At 32.0% G+C, this 21,134-nt stretch overlaps 2 protein-coding genes across 4 annotated transcripts in view; both read right to left on the bottom strand.

Moving 5' to 3' along the window:
- The window catches only part of LOC111633438 (solute carrier organic anion transporter family member 4A1-like), a 58,207-nt gene extending 49,989 nt beyond the window's left edge, over nt 1–8,218 (bottom strand). The window contains exon 1 of the mRNA XM_023378008.1: nt 7,961–8,218. The gene's annotated coding sequence lies outside the window, so the exon portion shown is untranslated. The remainder of the gene's footprint in view (nt 1–7,960) is intronic.
- A 6,079-nt stretch (nt 8,219–14,297) lies between these two features.
- The window catches only part of LOC111633427 (transcription factor GATA-4-like), a 32,674-nt gene continuing 25,837 nt past the window's right edge, over nt 14,298–21,134 (bottom strand). For all 3 annotated transcript variants that reach the window (XM_023377990.1, XM_023377991.1, XM_023377989.1), the window contains 5 exons: nt 19,019–19,190; nt 15,806–15,978; nt 15,599–15,724; nt 15,353–15,482; nt 14,298–15,063 (listed from right to left, as the gene is read on the bottom strand). In XM_023377990.1, coding sequence (XP_023233758.1) covers nt 14,873–15,063; nt 15,353–15,482; nt 15,599–15,724; nt 15,806–15,978; nt 19,019–19,190 — 792 coding nt within the window. In that variant the 3' untranslated portion in view covers nt 14,298–14,872. The remainder of the gene's footprint in view (nt 15,064–15,352; nt 15,483–15,598; nt 15,725–15,805; nt 15,979–19,018; nt 19,191–21,134) is intronic.

The following is a 21,134-nucleotide window of genomic DNA, read 5'->3' as shown; positions in this document are numbered from 1 at the left end:
TTTAAATAAATTCCAATTTTAATTTTATAGAAAAAACTAAGATTTTTTGAAAAATTTTGTTCTAATTACGCCATAGAAAAAGTGGAAATTCCATCGGCTAGAAATAGGAAAGTGCTATTTTACGCGACACTTTAAGGGCTTCTATTGATTTATTCATAGCCCTGGATAATTTTTAAATCAATTTATCTTTGACAGCAAGTAAATCCTATTAAGGGTGTAATGGGCTGTGTATTCTCTCTTTTTTAAGATATAATTATTCCCGCTCATAGAATGCCCAGCTTCTAACTTGAATTAATTTCTAAAAATTAATGTATTCAATGAAATATATTCTAAAAATTTCATAAAACACTTACGTAGAGCGAGAAATATTTTAAAAAATTCATTTTATTTTTCTTTTAGGTTAACTTACATTCAGTTTGGACCACATTTTTTGGACTTTCTCATTTAAGATAAAGGAAACCAAAGTGGGTAGAGGCATTAGGATCCAGGATAAAATGGTGGGATCTCGTCCGTTCCCTAGAGTCCAACCTTATTTTTGTTGGATTATTTAAACATCGAGAAAGAAAGTAACATTTTCTAAAATGATAAGATTTACTTTAGGACAATATCAATACAGATTTATAGGAGAAAAAATATATCGGTTCCATCACGTTTTTGACTAGAATTTCGCTTTTCTTCCAAAAGAATTTTTGACGTTTCATCTATTGCCAGATTTATTGTCATATTCTTCTATATCTAGAGAGATTTTCTTTGGGGAAATAAAAGCTTGGACGTTGTAAATATCTAATTTAGATCATGACATTTTTTTCCTCTTTTTTCCCTTGGTTCTTTATTGAACATCTCATCTAATCAGGCAATTAAGGCGAGTGGGTGGTAATTTTTTTTATCTCTATATCTTGGGGAAGAATCACGATTGTAGCATTAGTGGGTGTTACAGTGCTGACTGGTTCCTAGCTCCATTAAGTATAAAACCGAGGTTTGACATTTGAGTTCGTGATGAGAATTTACTTGACATATTCAATGGAGAGAAAGAGATTGTGTTTCAACTGAGGAAAAGAGACCAATCTCTCTCACTACACGTGGCGAATATTAAGACGTTTTGTTATTTCCAGTTATAATGCTAAGGAAAAAGAACCACAAACTAAAAGTTTTGTATCATGATTTACTTTGAATACATAACTATAAAATATTGCTTGAATATTTTTCTGTGTTTCTGTAAGAATAATAATAATAATAATCTTATTTTTCCACAGAATTTTGAACGGTATCCAGAAAAGTAAAAGTTAAATATCTTCACTTTAATGTAAAAATTCCGCAAGAGATGCAATAAAATAGGCTTATAAAGGTATACAAAATTGAATTTCTACGTGCAGCAAATCTTAAATAACCAATCACAATATTGAATTAAATTCGATTTTAAGCTTTGTTAGAGTCAATAAATCGTTAAAAATACTAAAAAGTTCAATATGATTTTCATTAGAACAAAGCTTACAAAGCCTTAACCAATAATTCGACTTTAAGGCGCATAAAATCTCTTAAAACCTATATAAAAATCCGTTTGGTATGACTAGAAAACAAATCCGAGCCAGTTGAAGAGAAAAAGCAACAAAAATTCGATTAAGCCAAAAGTTAAAGAGTCTACTTCAACTCTAAATAATCGCCATCTTTCCAGAAGCTAAGTAGAGTCTATTGTGAATCGAGAGCCAAGAAGATAAATCCTGGATGGTGCAACTACAGTTTTGCTGAGTCAGTAAAGATAGCGCTGTACAAAATGAAACTATGAAATAACTGAAAATTTTTTCTAAAAATATAATTATTTAACTCATTCTGTATGTTTTGTTAATATCCTTAATCGAAAGAAGCTATCTAGACACTCAAAATATGTCAAGATGAAATAGTTTATGTCCGGAAGAAGTGGTGCCCCTAACGACTTCAGACAGAAAAACATAGTTAAGACAGACGGTTGATGATCTCTTCAATTGCTGTAATTTTTTTGCTGTTTTGTTAGAAAACTTATGTTTCTACCTGCAGTTTCGTCTTTTCTTCCTCGTTATGTTATTCTTCTTTAATCAGTAATAAACTCATAACATGTAAAAATGGTACTTCTTTCGTGTCAAGGTCATCAAATTATCATTTTCCCATTCACTTATATGAGTCTAACGTCCTTGGCCCTCGGAAGAGGTTAAGGGTACTTTTTTGCAGCTGTTGTTAGGGCCTATCATTTAGTATTTAGATCCATCTTAGTTTACTATAAGTTACTATTTTAAGAAGCGCCTTTAATTGAAACGCTAGTCGCGTGTTTCCGGGATATTCCTCATAAAAAAAAAAAATAAGAAGAAGAAGATGATGAATATTATATCCAACTTTTCTTATTTAAATAAATAAAATTTATTCTGGAAAATTTTCGCAGATGCGGGCCACCTGGTCAGTTAAAGGACCGAAGAGGAAATTTTTCAATGAAAGGATTGTATGATGTTTTCTTGCGAACGACATTGAGACTTACAGCAAGCAACATGAAACGGGACGATATACTAAACTTGAATGGGCTATTGTAGCTCGGTGCATCCTTCCTTCGTTAATAAATTATTACAATACCATTTTTCATATATCAGCCTTGTGTTGTAAAAAGAAAAACTCTCCCATCTCGCCTGGAAGGAAGAAGAGGCTTCGCAGCTATCAACGAACAATAGTACGATGGCAGATGTCTTTAAATTCCATTAAGCCCTCCTTCAAGCGACAATAGCAGAAGTATTTTAAATAAACTTCTTTATTGGACTGTCACCTAGACCCCCATCCACCTGTTCTTTGTTCAGATCCAGGTGACAATTCGTAGGATCAATATTCGATTTATCAGCATTTACTTTTATTCCTCTCAGTTAACTTTACATCATTAAAATTATCGAAGGACTGACACATGATTAATGAATGGTGGAAAATGGCTGATTATAATACACCATCTTAACGCGATAAAAAGCGTGGGTTAATGATGACAAATATGAAACTATGAATAATTTATTCTACTTGTGTCATTAAGTGTCATATTTGACTAGAGTCATTGCTGCAGAATTGGGGAGCTTCCACCCCAACAAGGGATTCACCGAGGATCAACTTTACTGAGAGTGACACATGCAAGTACCATCTATCACAGTCACTAGAAGGTTCCAGTCACTACATCAGTCACATCTGCTGTCTAGGACTTTTTTATTCTTTTTTTTTCTTAAAGGCCTCGTGCACAATGATAGGAATTCAGACCATTTGAGGGTATACAACGCTTTTAAGATGCTTCACTATTTTTTTCTTTTTTTAATTCGATTGCTATTGTTGTTGGGTCCCTGGGTGCTATTTTTCACCACAGTGGGTGTAATGTTAGCATACTCCGGGAGGTCATTTAACTGTGTAGACTTGATAAAACATAGGAAGTAATTTCCTGTTCCGATATCGATATCCTCCCCTATGATTCAGAGCTGATAGTTTTCTATAGATTTCCTTTTTTGTACCTAAGAAGGGCCTCTTGTTTAGAAATGCTAAACTTTTCAAATTGGTTTTCGTTGGTCTAAATAAAGACCCTAGTTCTTCACCCTAGTTTTTTATGGGTTTATAATTGGGAGAAAATCAGTTGCGTCACCTGTCAAATGAAGATTGTAGGCGACAATAGCCGGAGGCATTCATCCGCAAAAGTATTTTCTCCGCTCATCTAATAAAGCGGACATTTTATTAGGAACTTTCTTGTTTCCAAGGCAACATCCTGTGATTCATAGCAAAACTATACAATGCAATTTGTCAGATGGAGGATTCCATTCGCACACCTTGGTAACAAGTAACGATAGGTTGGAAGTAGAAATACGCATTATCTTTTAAGGTTTCTCTCTATTGTGGGCGCCATATAACTAAGATTGTGACGTGTTTACATACCACGATAGAAAACGTATAGGTTCAAGAATGACCATAATATTCAGCCGTCTAAAAAATTTATCAAAGAACTTTTTTTATCATATTCATTAATAACAAATTGTTTTCTTTTAACATCAAAAATAAACATTATTCTTTACTTTCTTTGATCTTTTAATGGTCAGAACTAAAGATATGAGGGGTATTTACCTACAACAGTAGGGCGATACAGGTTAAACATTCGCTACAATGGAGATCCCATTTGACAAATGAGCGGTTTTGCGATAAACTACACAGCGTTTATTAATGATGGATGTTATATTCTTAATATTTAAAATAAGCATTATTTCTGTAAAGTTATACCGAGTCTGAAAGTAATGCGAGATATATACACGCTTCGAATAGGAGATACAAAGAGATCCAACGTTGTAAAATCTAATAAATGACCACTTTTACAATAAACCATTCGCCATTTATTAATGGATAAGTATAAGCTTCGTAATCTTACAGGAAGCACGTAAATTTGGAAAATATTAGTTTACCTTCAATGCCTTAGTAAAAAGCGTTATCGGTGTAGTTCGGGACAAGTAAAGGTCCCATTTAGGCTCTTTTTTTTGTCCTCCCCACTGGGCCATTATTTGTTATGCCATCTTGCCTTGTCATCTTCACCAAAGAAGATAGGTTATCGCCAATCTTCAATGATACTTCCCAGGAAATCTTTGTGAAGCAGTAATAAAAGAGAATTAAAAGACAATTGATCGAGTCGTAATGGTGCGAAACACGATATAAAATACGCTAAAGAGATGCACAATTTTAAATTATTACATTCTGAAAAAAGAAGGTAAATTCTGAAAATTTTCCGAGTTATCAGCCGATGGAAAATCATAAATATGGATTAGTGCGATTAGCTGATTGTTTGGGAGGAAAACTGTTGTAGAGAAAGGAAATTATTTGAGTAGCCTGACAGCTTCTTGATTTATATTCCAGATTAAACCAATCTGTGGGAGTAAATATTGTTCCCTCTTCTCTTCATTTCATCATACAGATTGAAGTTCCGTGTTGTAACGTTTCTGCTGCACAAACCCCTACATAGATGCGGTTCTTATCTGGATAATTTGATAAATGAGAATTTTCGGTGGTTTAGTAATTTTCCAAATGCATTGTTTCGTCTTTAAGAAGTAAATAGGGGTTACGCGGTAACGCTCTTTCTTCCACCGACTTTGAATCTAAATAAGGTGTAACTCATCAACACTCTCCGTTTAATCTCCATTAAAATTGGTTTTTCAGTATTTTTTGGTGTCCATCGGGAGTTGGGAAGTAGTGAATGGTGGGATCATCATCAGCAGGCCACCAACGGTGCACCTACCTACCTAATCGCTTAAGTAAACATCATCTGCTGTGCCAAGGGACAACTGCCTTCTCGACAGTGTCAACTTTTAGTGTATTCCGAATGTTGACACTCGCCGCTCCGAAGGCTTTTGTCGCTTTTTACACGGCCACGTGTCGATAAAGTCCTCTTTGCACGGCAATTAATTTTCAAAGAGTTTCTGATTCATAGCCTCTCTCTCTCTCTCACTCTTCCACAATATAGGCGATAGACTTTTATAATTGTTATCCGCTCGGAGCTTTGTATAAGAGTATATAGACTGATGAAGTTTCCTAAATTAATGTTAAGACGGAGCCAATACATGCCAGATAGATGATTAGTGTTTAAAAAAATTACAGATGAAGCAAAAAAAAAGGTGAATGACGTCATGATGTGTGACACCACCGTTGGACTATGGCCCACACCGTGTAATCTCCGGAAAATTGGATGCTCCCAGAGGAGAAGAACAAGCCGCAAAACCATCCCCGTGCACCCCTAAGTCACTCGTGACGGAATACCAATCGACAGATGGCAACACTACCACCCTGTTACGTAATTTTGACGCCTTTTGTAAACATTCCTAATCGTTTTTTCATCCGATAAAACTAAACACATTTACATCCCACGTTATTTTCACAAGAGGGGAAATAACACGCTAGTGTTTACATAATTCGAGGTTTTACGGATAAAAATAACTAATTTGAAGTACGACAGGCGACCAGGCGATAATTTAAGCAAGAAAATATCGACTAAAAATTTAAAAAAGTTGACAAGATTAGGTTAAACAGAGATTATTTTAATTTGGCAACCGAAATGTTGACAATAGAAGACACAGTAGAGATCATTTGGAGGTTGATGAAAAAGCAGGAAGATGAGCATTCCAGGAATAGAGCAGGGAAACAAACAATGACTCTATCCAAAGAAGTCCAGTAACCCAGATTAGAAATAGAAATCCCCGTTAAATTTGTGTGTTTTTTTTTAATTGAATGAATTAATAAATTCTTAAAAGAAAGCTCAGTAAGGGGTAGATGTTAAAATAAAATTTATCACCTCGTCAGAGATATTTACTTATCTAAAACAGTATTATATTACTGAGAAGGGGCATTCATCTGTTCCTCTCCAGATCTTATCTCCACTTACAAAAACGAAAGTTTGTAATATACGGTAGTCTTCCCTACTTAATTACAAAGGCATAAAAAACTATAAGAGTTGATTCTCTCATCTTGTTTTAAACTGTTAAATTGTGTAACCGGATACGTGAATTCTGTATTTAATAAACAATTTTTTTGTTATTGTATTGGTTAGTAATAACGATGTTTCGCCCCTACGTGTCTATAAATATAATATCGCACTCTTAATAATCTATAGATATTACACATTAATATATCTGCACAGCATCCTCACGTATCTATATAATGAAGCCAATCAGATTTGTACGTGAGGGGGGATATACCGAAGACAAACACTTGTCATAAATGTCAATTAACAAACAGGAAAAATCCTGCTTTGGGTTTCATACAAACGATATTTAACTTATCGCCAAAACTTACCTTTCATTTCCCGTTTTGTAAGTCATAATCGGGTAATTTCGCTGTGTGTGACGCATTTTAACCTAAATTTACATTGAGTGTGTCATCGAAAACAGCCCAAAACATACATGCAAACCTTTTGAATACAATCAATAATAATTTTGGTTGCTTAGATACAGTATAAACAGTTGTAAACTATAGAAAAGTATGTTTATAAATAAGTTTGTTTTCCACTCGCGTTTTCCTACTATATTTTTAAGTTAGAAAAGTGTAGAAGTATTTGAATATTTACAGTAAAAACTTTCCTTGTAAAGGTATACAGGTGTGAGGAAGAAGGAAAGCACAGCTGGTTCAACACGCAGCACCTCAACAAGTACTGTACATTGTCAACACGGGATTTTTAAGCTGGACGTTTACAAAATTCCGTTTTTTTTATTTTATTTTTAAATATAGAAAACTTTTTGATCGGAATATTTAGTATTATAACTTGTAGGCTTATGAAATACCAAGTTTATGGCTTTCGAAATTTCAGTGATTAATTATGCCATTCTGTACTTAACTCGCCATCTGCCGCCACTCGTTAAGGATCCAGATTATAAAGCAATTTATGAAGTCGAGAAAATTACAGAAAAAAAGCGAATAAATTTATTTATATCCCGCCGATATTTTGTAGAGGATTCGAAATTAATAATTAAAATTTAACTCGGGAGATAGAAAACCAGTTTTGTTTTCCGGGAAAGTTTTCTTGTGTAATAAAATAGTCAAACGTTAACGCTTTACACGAAGTTTAATGGGACGACTACACATAACTGAAGAGGGAAAAATAGCAAGAATCATCAGTAAATGTCAAAAATCGGTGTCACGAAAATGCCAAGTTATGTCGGAGTCCAGATGGTCCTGTAGATAACGAGATATGGGTAGCAGACCCGTCGAGTGCTTTTTTTAGTGGTTTAGACAAGGTGAGCGGGTTTTTTTTATGCTTCGGCTATAGTAAATCGAGAGGATTCGTTGGCTTGGTACCGAATTTAAAATGTATAAAACGTTTGTTAGTGGGCCCCTTATAAGCGGGATTGTTAGAATACGTAAACAAGGCGAAAACTCCTCCCTCTACCCTTTAAGTGATAAATTAACCGAAAGTAATTTGCTTGAGTAAACCGAAGATAAAGTGTGAACTTACCTAATGTAGCAGGCCCCGTTAGAGTGGACACTTTGTCAAACTTGGACCTGTTGCTAAACTTCCCCGGGCGCAACTGAAGTGTATGTGCAGGCCACCCCAACTCTCGCCATTCACGTAGAAGAGTCGACTGTCGGTGTAGGGGAGCGCGTTTCTATGCATGGGATCAGACTATAATTAACTATTCTTGGAAAATAGCAATCAATTAGCGAAGAGAATTCTTCCGCAGGACAATATTCTTGATGAGAAGAAAGTTTTGTATCAGTTGCCCACCCGGGAGTATCAGGTTTCACGGGAATTTCGTATTGCGGAAGTTGTATTACGAAGTTTTATCTGGAAAAATAACTTACGATGATTAAACAGTAATCTACTTTTCTTATGTTAAAGCCCTCAAAAAACATCCTTTGATTATATAAATTTATTGGCTCCTGTCTTTAAAGGAGGAGGAGTTGACAAATTTGTTGATATTCTCTCAATATACAGCAAAATTTTATATTACAAGACAATTATTGGGCTGTAAAAATAAAGAATTTTTTTCTTAGTTTCTTCATCTGAAATTTTACATTTCTCAGCTGTTTTTAGCCATTATACAAGACTTTTGATTAGTTAAGCCGTGTAAGTGAGAAATCAACAAATTTGCTGATTTCTCACTTTGCTGCCCTTCAGTAATCTAAAGGAATTTTTTGGAACTTCATAAAATTATATTAATAAATCATTATTATAAGTTGCAAGCATCAACACAAATGTTTTTTAGGGTTATTTATATGGTGAAATTTAAGAATTAGAGAGTTTAGAGACAAATCTTTTTATATACGGATTGAAAACAAAACAATAAAAATTTAATAGCCTACCTCACGACGCTAGAGAGGGGTCAGAGTTAAAAGAAACTAATATGGCGCCTGATAGATAATTATTATGATCATAAATTATATCACGTACACGAAGGAGGAAGACATTCCACAAGAACAAAAATTTATTTTACGATCGAGCTATCAATTTTATTTTATATACAACTTTTTTCTTTAGTTCCAGTTGGTATGAGTTAAAATTATCACTAATTTTTCCATTAATACTCTATCCCATTTACACCGTATTAGATATCAAAGCTTAAGTTTTTTGTATTTTTAATTAGTGTTGTAATAAGCAAACAATTACGAAACTTAATACTTATCAGTGTGAGGACTTCTCTCCCAAGTAGTGAGGTCATCCTACAAAATGTGTGGTATCCAATGGATGGGGGATAACTAGTATATTTACAGTTTGTGAGCTCGAGTCTGGTATGCCATTTATCAAGAGGAAAAGTAATATACGTCCATCTACCTGGGCCTAAATAATTGGAAGGTGACATTCAATTGACACCTATTACAGTCCCTATTCTCGGTTGCTGGTGGTGCTGTTCATTTACAATAAAAGCAGATTTGCAGTATAAATCATCGTAAAAGTAGGATTCTCTGCTAAAATTGTGTGCATTTTTCGACAATGTAGTCAAGTAAAATACCGTTTTTTACTTTTATAGTATGGGTAAATTTCTAATAATACAACTTTCTTTATTTTTAGCATCTTAAATAACATTAAAAAAAGAAAAAGAAAAAAGAAAATCTTTCATGAATGGGTATATAAATTACCCTCTCTTTCATTTGATTCTTACAGGCTACGTGTTAAAAGTGCTTCCCTTTAGACTTCCCTTCTAGGATGGTCCTCCTGCATTCTGAGTTGTATGAACGTTTTATTACCAACCACTTCTATAGAGTAAACGGTCTACACAATAAATCTCTCGTAACTTATACAAATATAATCTCTTAAAATACCCTAAAATATAGTACATCTAAAGATCATTTACAAACAGATCCACGTAATTATTCTTAAAAAGTCACTTCTAAGTAGAAAAATCTCATATGCATACTATCGGACACGAATAAGTCGTACAAGGTCGTGCATAATGCATAACCCTACTAGAAATATGGCTTTTAAATACCCTAAAATATGCCTACGTGCATGTAGCAAGAGCAAAGATGCCTAGTTACATGTATAATACACGTATTTACCGTATAAAATAGGCATCTATCTAGCTGTATCATTATAAGAGGGGGGAAGAACTGTCAATACTTACCCTTGTCAATTCACCAACAAGAAAATCAGATTTTGTTGAAATCTTCGATAAAGTTTTGAGTGTAAATAAAAGTCGGGAAACGTTTTAGCTTTATCAAAACAACTGCGCGCGAGATGAATGTTTTCATAAGGTTCTTAACACTAGCCCAAAGGGAGATAGAACCTGTTTGATAACGTTAACTTTTTTTAATAGTCGCCTCCTATTGTGTGGAACATGTTCTCGAGTCGAAATTTATTTTCTTTATATCTTTAATTTTCGTTGTAAATTAATTAGAGAAAGCAAAAATCCGAATTTCAAATAAAGAATTAACACTAAAAGCTACACTGTTTACCATTTAAACAGGACAATTCGTAGGTGTATATAACTTCCTTTTCGATATAAAGTAAATTGAATTCTGCCAAGCGAAATTAAACTCGCACACACTATATATTTATTCTAGAATATAAATAGAATAGTAAAGCGATATAAGTCAAGCGTGGCGATGAGATAATTATTCAAGGTCACGCTTTGTCCTCAAAATTAATCCCGGTCACGTATGTACTAACCTGTCTACAGCGATGTTCAGTTCCTGAAAATAATGACTTTTTTAACGTATTGGCCAAGTTCAAATGTTTAATAAAAATATAAATGAAGCTCTTCCCTTCCCCTAAATTGGGCAACAAAAGCGAGGAGGAGGAGGAGGAAGCGAGAGACTATCAATTTTAAAAAAATCATGGCGGATTCTAAAGGCCTCCGTTAAGCCTAACTAATTAGTTAATTTTAACTGTAAGTTACGTGTATGAATGTAGTTTATATTCGTTTGGCGGTATTAAACTTATCGAGTTACGTTCAAGTCTAAACGGTAATTCTTCTTTATCTACTCTTCGAGAATATAAATCTAAGAGGTGTCTTTTTTTTGTATCATCGGTAGTACTTATCGCGAGGTTTTCTTTCAACAACTTAATCCTTCCCAACACACAAGTAAGTGCCGGTCGTAAGTTCATGTCTGTTTTTGCCTCATTATAACCGTTGACATCTCCTTCGAGTGCTATCGAAACATTTACACTTTTTTTGCCCTCCTATCTCTTTTAAAATTCATCTCAAACGCCTTCAATATAGTTTAAATTCAGTTAAAACTCACACGCATCCCATTACACTGCTGGTTAGGTTCTCGTAAAATTCAAAGGAAGAGAGGTCCTTGGACAGAATTCCATATCATTTTGCACGAGATCAGCTTACAGTAGACCTAAATATATTGTATGCTAGAGATTATGTTATTGACCTAATTGCTGTAGTCTATATAATTCTTATAAAGCTACTGCTGCTTATAAGTGTTATTACTTATCATAAAATTCATACATAAAACAGAAAAAAAAGGCTTTTATGCATAATTAGATCCTCATTTAAATATAAAACTTTGGAACCAACCTTGACCCGAAAGGATCGTCTATCTTCAAACTGTTTAAAAATACGAATATATGACGTAAATTGCACTTTTAGAAATTATTCTCAATGCCCTAAATTTCATGTATATTTTAATTGGATCAGTTAAATTTCTTAATTTCTTCCTTTTTTTCCGTAAATAGAGACGTTGTGGGTTTGCTCCGTTGTGCAATTATTGCAGTTTTCACGATACATTACGATGACATTTGAGTGAATGGAAGTGCAAGTGTTGCTTAGGCCAGCAATGTATCTTCCAATCAGTAAATTACGATGTCAAGTGACGAATGATACTGTGCAGAGATGAAACTAGACAGCATAGGAAACAACGAGACCTTTATAAGTTCAAAAAATCTGGTTTGTTTGACCGAATTGTAAATTTTTATCGATGATTTTTGAATATTTGTAAGACATTTGCAATTTTTAATTAGTGCCTATTCATTCGTTTACAACTGTTTAAAAATAAAAATAACGTACAGTTGTATCTAATTTTATATTCCATACAGTACTTAATAACAAAAGTCTTGATTCAATCAAAAATCTTCATAATTTCGGCTAATTAAAAATAAATTACGCGCCCCTTAATCACAGTCAATTTTTCGGGCTTTTTGAACCTCGCACTTTCAAATTTATAAGAAAATTTGAGTAAGAAATTTGTTTTTTGCAAATATTTCGAGGCCCTACTAACATTTTTTCAAGGCCCCGCAAAACCTCCAGCCGGCCCTGTCCTTAATTACGTCAACTGAAGAGAGATATTCAGTACAAAAATATATTTTAAATGTGGGCCAACGCGCGCCTAAATTCGACCAAAATATTATATTAAATTTTCATAAATAAAAAAGATTCCAAAATTATCGGTTACGATCAACAAATTCTCAACGAAGGATGTGATTAAACGTGTTACATTATTTATCAAGCAACAATTACTGATGCATGTAATAGGAGATGTAACGCGAGTTATTCGATCCTATTATAATAATTAAAAAGTTATTTGCATGCGACACAAGCTTCATTAAGTTACTCGAACAGCAAAATATGTTGACCTTGCAAACCAAAGAGTATATAAGACGATAGCAAAGTGAAACTTCAATTTAGTGTAGTAGATATTATTTTAAAGTTCTTATCAAAATTTAAATTGAAGTCGTTGATTGCACTCGTTATCTAAATAACCATCGCGTCGGAAAACAGTTTGGGCACAATTTCTGGCCATTGGAGATGTTTATCTTCAAAACTGCTCCTCTCAATCACGGATAGAGAATGGAGACCTGCACCACTTCACTCATACATTACGTAGTGCTCCCATTGTATCGCCAACCCCATAGGGACTTTATTAGATGCAATGAAACTGAATGCATCTATAGGTGATTGATTGAGTTATGGACCTGCGTCCATTCATTCTGATTTTTTTTAAAAAGTTATTGAGCGATTATGACAAAATCGAAAATCGATATTTTAAAAACTCATCAACGCGTTTTAATGGCAGATTTTCAGTCAAAAATTGCATTGTGTAAACAGTATTTAGAATGAAGATTATTTCTTTATAAATTTTTTAAAATTGAATAATTACAATTGAAAATATTTTAATTATATAATTCGAATTAATCGAAATTAAAATATTAAATATTTCTTATTTTTTATCGTACGAGGGCGCTGAGTTATATTCGACTGTTTAAAAATTTTAAAAGAAATTATATTTTAAAATAAATTTTAATATTTATTTACCTATAAAGTTAGCATGTAATAAAATATTAAGCACAAAATAAAGTTCTTCGAAATAATTTTATAAAGGTTTTTTAAAGCAACATGTATTACGTAATATAGAAAGCTCAGGAAATTTCCCTTATGTAATTGTATTTGTTTACAAAATAATTGTTACTCAAACAGGAATTTATTGAGGAATATTTCATGCAAAAGAAAAATTAAATTATTACAACAGTTAAAATTAGAAGAATTAAAAATTTAAATTAAAAAAAATTTTTAATGAAAATATTTTCTAATTCCACACCCGGGGGCGTTTGAGCCATTTGATTCTCTAACGTTAAAAACGAAGATGAAAAATGTATAATTTTTGTTTTAAAAATCAAGAACAAAAAGTTTATTCTATTTAACATTTTATATTCTCAAAAATAAATTTTTATTCTTTTAAATTAAATTTGATGATTTATTTCCCGAAACTCTCTCAAAATTAAATAATATTTAGTAAAAGATTTTCTTGACAGAGGGTGCTTTTGTATTATTTTTTTCGACGGGATAAAAATTCAATTTCTTTCGCGTGCATTTTAAACGTGAATCACAATTTAGGAATTATTATTAAAGTGTTGACACTATATTGGATTATAATTTATTTTAAAAGCTTTTAAATTTCAATTTGAATATTTCTGTCTTTACTTAATTTTTTAAAAAAGTTATAGTTAAGATAAAATATTTAAATTTAAAGAATCAGACCTAAATTTAAAAAATAATTTTTAATTACAAAATTTATTGACTGAAACTATCGGTAGATGGCACTATATACAAATCAATAATTTTTTTATTTATATTAATTATTAATTATAATTTTTAATGTTATTATATATAAAGTTACCTTTTTATATATTTTAATAATTTCATTAACTCAAGTAATTGATAAATTTTATAATGTTGTTCAACTTAATCGTAACTATCATCACCAAGTGGCGCGACTAAAAATTACCCCTTGTCGCTCCATCTGGTGACGTTAAGTGCAACTATATTATTATAAATTGAAATAAAGGAGAAAACTAATTTTCTGTACATTTTAATTGCCAGTTAAACATCAATATTTTTGACAAATACAAAGCATTCTACGTCTACAACATAATAAAAATAGTTAAAGATATGATATATGTACAACAGAGAGACAATTAACATTAATCTTTATGATATAATACAAAAAGAAAATGATAGTCGTTTTAAATCTTAAATAAACTCCCAAATTTCCACATCAAACAATACTTTATTAATTTCAATAATATGATTAAAATTTTAATTATTTAATTAATTAATTCCTGAGTTTTCTTTTTATGTATTAAAAAACTTTTTGGAAGAAATGTTTTTAAAAAATTTTTAAAAATTACAATTGTACGTAATAGCTTAATAAATATTGCCTAAAAGAGTATCTTTTATATGGCGAAACGTTTTTTAAAAAAATGTAAAAAAATTCTTTATTAAATATTATGACACGAGATGGCAGCACAAGTAAATTGAAACACGTCGATATCACAGTCGTGACGTAATTCACGACACAATACACAAACACAAACACTAGGCATGTCGGTACGGACATTAATTGCACAAATATTCTCCGTTTCTCTTGTTAAAATTCAATTTAAAAAAAAAAACTAAATATTATGTACCCGTAAATGACGTCATACAATATCCGATATTCTTCCAGAAGTTGTTAGGCTTATATTGGCTAATCTTTGGCATGTAGACCAAGCCGAGACGTTCCCAGAACAGCAGGACGGTTTGATATCATTTTCCATATTTTCTGTTTGATACGACGGTTGAGAAATCAACAGTTTGCTCGATTTATATGTGTTATCTGATTTTGTCTCGGCTGCAATTCGTAAATATGTTTGTTTATTAATATTTTATCGTTTTATCTAGTAAATATTCTAATATTTAATATGTTTTCTCACAAATAAACTCTTACACTTCAAATATACTGAATTGCAGGGCCGGGTTTACACGTAAGCTACAATATACAAGCTGCGGCTTTCGGACCTCGCTGTTTGTTATAGCTTAGGGCCACAACAAATGTAAGTCCAGCCCCACCAAATTTTTACAAATATAGAAAAAAAAAAAAAGACATTTTAAATGGGAATATCCTCCTTAATTATTCATACCTATAGTGGTTGGTGTATTATCGCTTTCTTTATTATCCTGTTGAGTAGCTGTACCTTTAATATTCCCACTTTTAGGTTTACGTTTTCTGGTTTGAATACCTTCTTTTCTCATGGCTAGAGGTCTATTAACCTGCGAATATTTGATTTTATCCGCTTAAATATTATGAAATTTACAATTTTCATACACTTACAATTGGTATTATACCAGGTTTAACGCTTAACTCGTGCCTTGTTTTCCATACTTACGTTATGCAACTTGTAGTATAGACCACAAGCGTTACATACTGGTTCACCTTCGTTATCTCTTCTCCATAGAGTAGTCGTGGTGGTTCCACAATTATGACACCGAATGCCCATTCTCTTAGAGGATACCTGTTAAATTTATCGTATATATGAAGGCCTAAGTATGCATAATATACACATACAGATAAAACGGAATGTAAGATTACTTACGAGCCTCCTCTGAGGTTTAGCAAGAGGTCTATTCATGCCGTTCATTCGGTGATATAAACCACACGCATTGCATAGATAATGCCCTGTGCCATCTCTCCTCCACAGTGGTGTCGATATCGCACCGCAATTAACACATTCACGTCCGTCGGCGAACGAATTATAGTCGGGAGATTCTAAAAATTAATAATTAAAATTATCTTCCGATCTGTTGTTGCCGTTAATTCTTCTTCCCTAAGCTATAAATTATCTTATTTTATTAATAGTAATATACAAGCATAATGGAACCAGATGTTCTCATTTAATTTATTCATCTAGATAGAAAACAAAGGGTAAAAAAAATTAATAATAATAAAATAAAATAAAATTGTGCGCTGCAGGAAGCGATGCGAAGTGCAGCTTATCGCCATTCATGTGGATCTTTAACATGTTACACACGTGTTTTTAATATGAAAGATGCTGAAAAAAGCGGCTCGAACTTGATTAGATCTAATTTTCTATTTAGTTTTATTTATTCTGCTCCTTTTTTTCTTCTTCTTCTCCTCCTCCTTATCCTAGAAGGGGTGGTGTGCGTAATACAAATTCGAATATACATCGAGTTTTTTTGATTATGAATTGGCTCCTCTATACGAATATCAATTTGATAAAATTGACAGCTAGTAGACACTTCATAAATAATTAAAACTAGGTGTCAAAACAAATACGTTGAATGCCTATCAACTTCACAAACAGGAAGTAAAACTTAAAAAAAAAAAAATAAAATAATTATTATCTTTCTAGTGTGTTATAAATGAACTATTTTCCAATCATGTTATATAAATTATGTATGTCCATAGGCGTTTGTGTGGTATATTGTATGCAATAAAAGTAACTATACTCTATAAAGATGGGCTAAAGAGCACATTTCAATGGTGTTTAACGTAATTAAAAGTCTGTAGTAAGCGTAATTTCTAGTAAAAATGTCGCTTGAGTGTAATTTATCAGAAAATATGATCACATAGAAGTGTTATATACGGGTTTTAAGTAAAATTTGAATGTGTTTTATATATTTAAATTCACTTCTTGAGGATGTTTGCAGTTGGCACTTCACACCATGCGTTTTTTTTATTGAAATTTATTGAAATTTATTGAAATTAATCTCGGCAATCTTTTATTAGGCCTTTATATATAACTTTAATTTAATTTAATAAAATATACGCGATGAATATAAACTCTAGGCCTAAATAAATGTAGAGATTTAGAATCTGTTCGTTTTGTCGTAATTCTAATTATCCAATTCAGAATTTAACGCACTAATTCGATCGAATTCTAGATTTTTGCGTATAATTTACATATAATGCAATCGTTTTAAACTTATTTTAGTTCATTAACGCCTGTAATAAAATATATTAATAAAAGCGAAAGAATTAGCGTGTAAAATAGCCCAAGAATAACTTGCATAACTGCCCTAGTATTATAATGATAGACCTACTAAAGAGCTGTAGATGCATGCTACAACGTTACATTTTTTCCATATTTTAGTTAAAATACACATTTTTATTAATTTGTTTTGATACACAAACGTCAGCCATTTTTATTCTTGAACTTAATCTGTCAGTCTTCAGCTCTATCAACCTCGTCACGGACTATCAGTAATCATTGTGGATTACATAATATATACTAACGTCTAATATGCTCTTGTATAGATTTCTAAAGCCTAATGCGATTTTGTATAGTTTGTATAGCTCTATAAGGCCTAATATGATCTCGTATGAGTATGTTTATACAAATACTAACTCATTTATTCCTACCGAATTACGCAAGTCAATCCGAAAATAATTTATACAAATATGACCGAGAAAACTAAGCTGTAGACTTATTTCCTCGTCTTTTTATCGAATATTTAAGCATTCCCTGAACAGACTTCTTTACTTCGTAGGCGTGATTTATGTAGGGAATAGATTTCAGGCCTATTGTCATTTTACAAGCTATAAAAAAAAGAGAAAGAGTACAGACATGGTCCAGTACCTGTCCGGACTGATTTACGTCAGAATTACAACTTTTTAAAAGGACGTTACAGTATGATAAGTCAGTAGATAAAAAGATTGAATCTGAAAAGAGAAGAAGAGAAGGGGAGAAAGAGAGAAATTGCAGTCGGAGTAACAGCAACAAGGGCGTTGTCCCGCTACTTTTAGAAGTGGTGCCACGGATGAGAAAATATTCACCCACTTGACAGTTATGCCAAGTTACTGCTAAGAATAAAGTCAGCCCACTGAAGAGATTTTTAAATAGTTCAGATAGTTCCGAGGTTATTATCATTATCAAAATGAGCATCCTTTTCCTTTGATAATGCTGGATTTCTCATCAAATAAAATAGGGTTATCTAGCGTTTTAAATGTGATAAAATCTAATTAATTTAATTTTTTTCGTCGAGAGATTTTTATTGCCTTTTTTCCCTATTTAAATCAGTTAAATTAACTTTTAACTACGTTAAAAGTTAACTTTTATAGGCTCATGCTTTGACGACATCCTTCTGCTCCGTTGATGAAGATGTTAAAAATTATGAGGATAATATCTCGTTCGATCAATTTAAAATTTTATGTTAGGTCCTTATCTAATTTAAGCTGTTTTTCTCTACTTTAAAATTTATTTTTCCATTATTTTCTCTTTTTTTTCTGCTTTCTTCGCTGCCTTCGTCGTCACTCACGTTTGTCATTTTATGGAATTTTAACAATGTCGTTACTAAAAGCTATTTATTTATTTTATATTCCGGGGGATCCTTAAAAGAAGTCACGATGTCAAGAGTAAAAAAACGGGACGGAAACTTCCTTCATAATAATTTTTCAGACTTGGCAGATACGCGAAAATATGTCGACATCTTGTCAAAGTGCGTTCGTAACTATCTTAGGAGGTTGGTAACGTAAGTAAACGTTAAATATACGACATAAAAGCGTAAATAAATTCACGCGAATGAAGAAGAAAAGCTAAAAAAAGAGGAAAAAAATAAGTAGGTTGAGTCAGACATATCGCGACACAATCAAAATATTTATAGTAGCATTTCAGATAGCGCGGTGTTAAATTTGATGTTCAAACAGATAAGAAACTTCAACATATAAATCATTTTATTGTTGTATAAACAACAATTATAGGTATGAAATGATCTAACGAACAGGTTTAATATAATCTTCCATTGGAGTTAGAGAGATACCGATCTTAAGAAATCAAATATTTACTGACCTCTACTGAGTGAGTTGCCTTGCATTCCCTGGATGGATGCCATGCTTCCATCCAATGTCCATGGATTGACGTCGCTGCCGACGTAATTAGCATACGATAATCCATTGGTTCTCGATATGTAGGCGGAGTTATCTCTGCATGACGTATTAACGGTGGCTGATGGATTAGGAGCCTGAAAAATTCGGATGAAACGTTCACAATTTTAGATACCGTAAATCAGAAATGGAAATGTAAGCATCATATTTCCGAGCAATTAGTAGTCTAGGTTTAGAGTATGGAACCTTCGGGCTAAAGAGATAGGATCCTGAAAGACGGGCACCACGTTATAAAAACACCCTTAATTGCCAATCTTTGACTCCACGCTAGATAAAAGAGATGATGTCCCTTCGGGCTGCACGGACATACATCAGTGCAGCCATACTTTCGGATACTTCATCGATCGGCATCTCTTTTTACCTCTTGTTCTATTAATGAGTTTCTCTAGCTTTTACTCGCGGATTAATAATTATAGTGGGCCATTTGTGCTCCACCGTGCTTTGCCTTACTTCGTTGTACTCTCTCACAATGTATTTAAGTGCTTCAAACCACCACCCGAACACATTATCTAGCTTTCATTTACGTCTTAGAAGTTGAACCATTGTCGAAATTAATCTGTGAATTGCATCTTACATATGTAAAGCTCGTACGGAAATTTTCTAGATTAAATATGGAGGATCATCATAATTAATGCGTAAATTTTTGCCTTATACCAAGGTTTTTTAAAGTGCGAAGCGCGAAAATCTGAAAGACAATGGTATGAAGGTCAATAAAATAGATTTATACAGCGAATAATTCCCAAAATTGTGATAAACCTTCTGATTTAGCTAAAAAACTGACAAAAATTCGCTATCATTTGCAAATTCATATATATATATATATATATATATATATATATATATATATATATATATATATATATATATATATATATATATATATATATATATATATATATATATATATATATATATATATATATATATATATATATATATATATATATATATATATATATATATATATATATATATATATATATATATATATATATATATATATATATATATATATATATATGAAGTATATATATATGAAGTAACATTTTAACTGTTATAAAGAAGAAATGTCGATTCCAGTTACTACTTAAAACACAACTATGGCGACATCATGACGCTACATTTCGATAACTTGCTGATGAGAAATTAATCGTGATATTAACTATATTTTTAATTTTTTATAATAAATATATATATAAACTATTAGAAAACCTAACAAATCTTTAAATAAAACACTATCAAAGTTTAGGAATCACGGCTCTATACACATACCGTGAAAGGCTGTGACCTAAACTTGTTCATAGTAAGCAGTATTAGTTTATAATTTATTGCAGAAACAGAATCAAATCAACATATATACATTATTTAGCTGCAAATTATTCATTCAGATGAAACTATATGTTAACTGTAGCGTCATTTTACGATCAATAAGTAATTGGTTTACTGAACAATAGTCTCCTTTTGTACCTATTGTTATTCTTCTACACTATTGACTATACATTATTATCAGAAACATTATCAATCTTCATTTAAACTCCTACAAAAAGAAAAAAAAAACCTATATTTTCGTTAAAGTTTATGTTTAATAATGAGCTACTTTATATAAATGCTCTTCGATTACCGTCATTAAACGATTATCTTATATACTAAATGAATTTTTTAAGAATTATTTGGGATCAATCAAATAAAAGCTACAAAGAAAAAATGTTATTAATTGTTATTGAAGCTAAATTTATGGTGTAAAATGTTGAGAAGCATAAGAAACAGAGATAAAAACATAGAAGAATATTTCAAATTTCTTTAGATAGGAATTTAAAGTAGTCATAAGTAGAAAGAAAAATAATAATTAAGCTCGTATCCTCTTGTATATAAGTTATATGATAATATGTCTGTGAAGATAGATCCTTCGCCTTTCAAAGGCCTTAAAATAGAAAAAAGATGTAGTAGGATAAGAGAACAATCATAAGTGAAGAAGTCTAGAGTAATAATAAATGTAAGAGAAACAGAGGAAGGAGAAGAGA

Source organism: Centruroides sculpturatus, unplaced genomic scaffold (assembly GCF_000671375.1).
Source record: "Centruroides sculpturatus isolate CEXI.00-Female unplaced genomic scaffold, Cexi_2.0 scaffold890, whole genome shotgun sequence".
Taxonomy (NCBI): Eukaryota; Metazoa; Arthropoda; class Arachnida; order Scorpiones; family Buthidae; genus Centruroides; species Centruroides sculpturatus.
The sequence above is the reverse complement of the archived record's forward strand: the minus strand, read 5'-3'. Positions and strand labels throughout refer to the sequence as shown.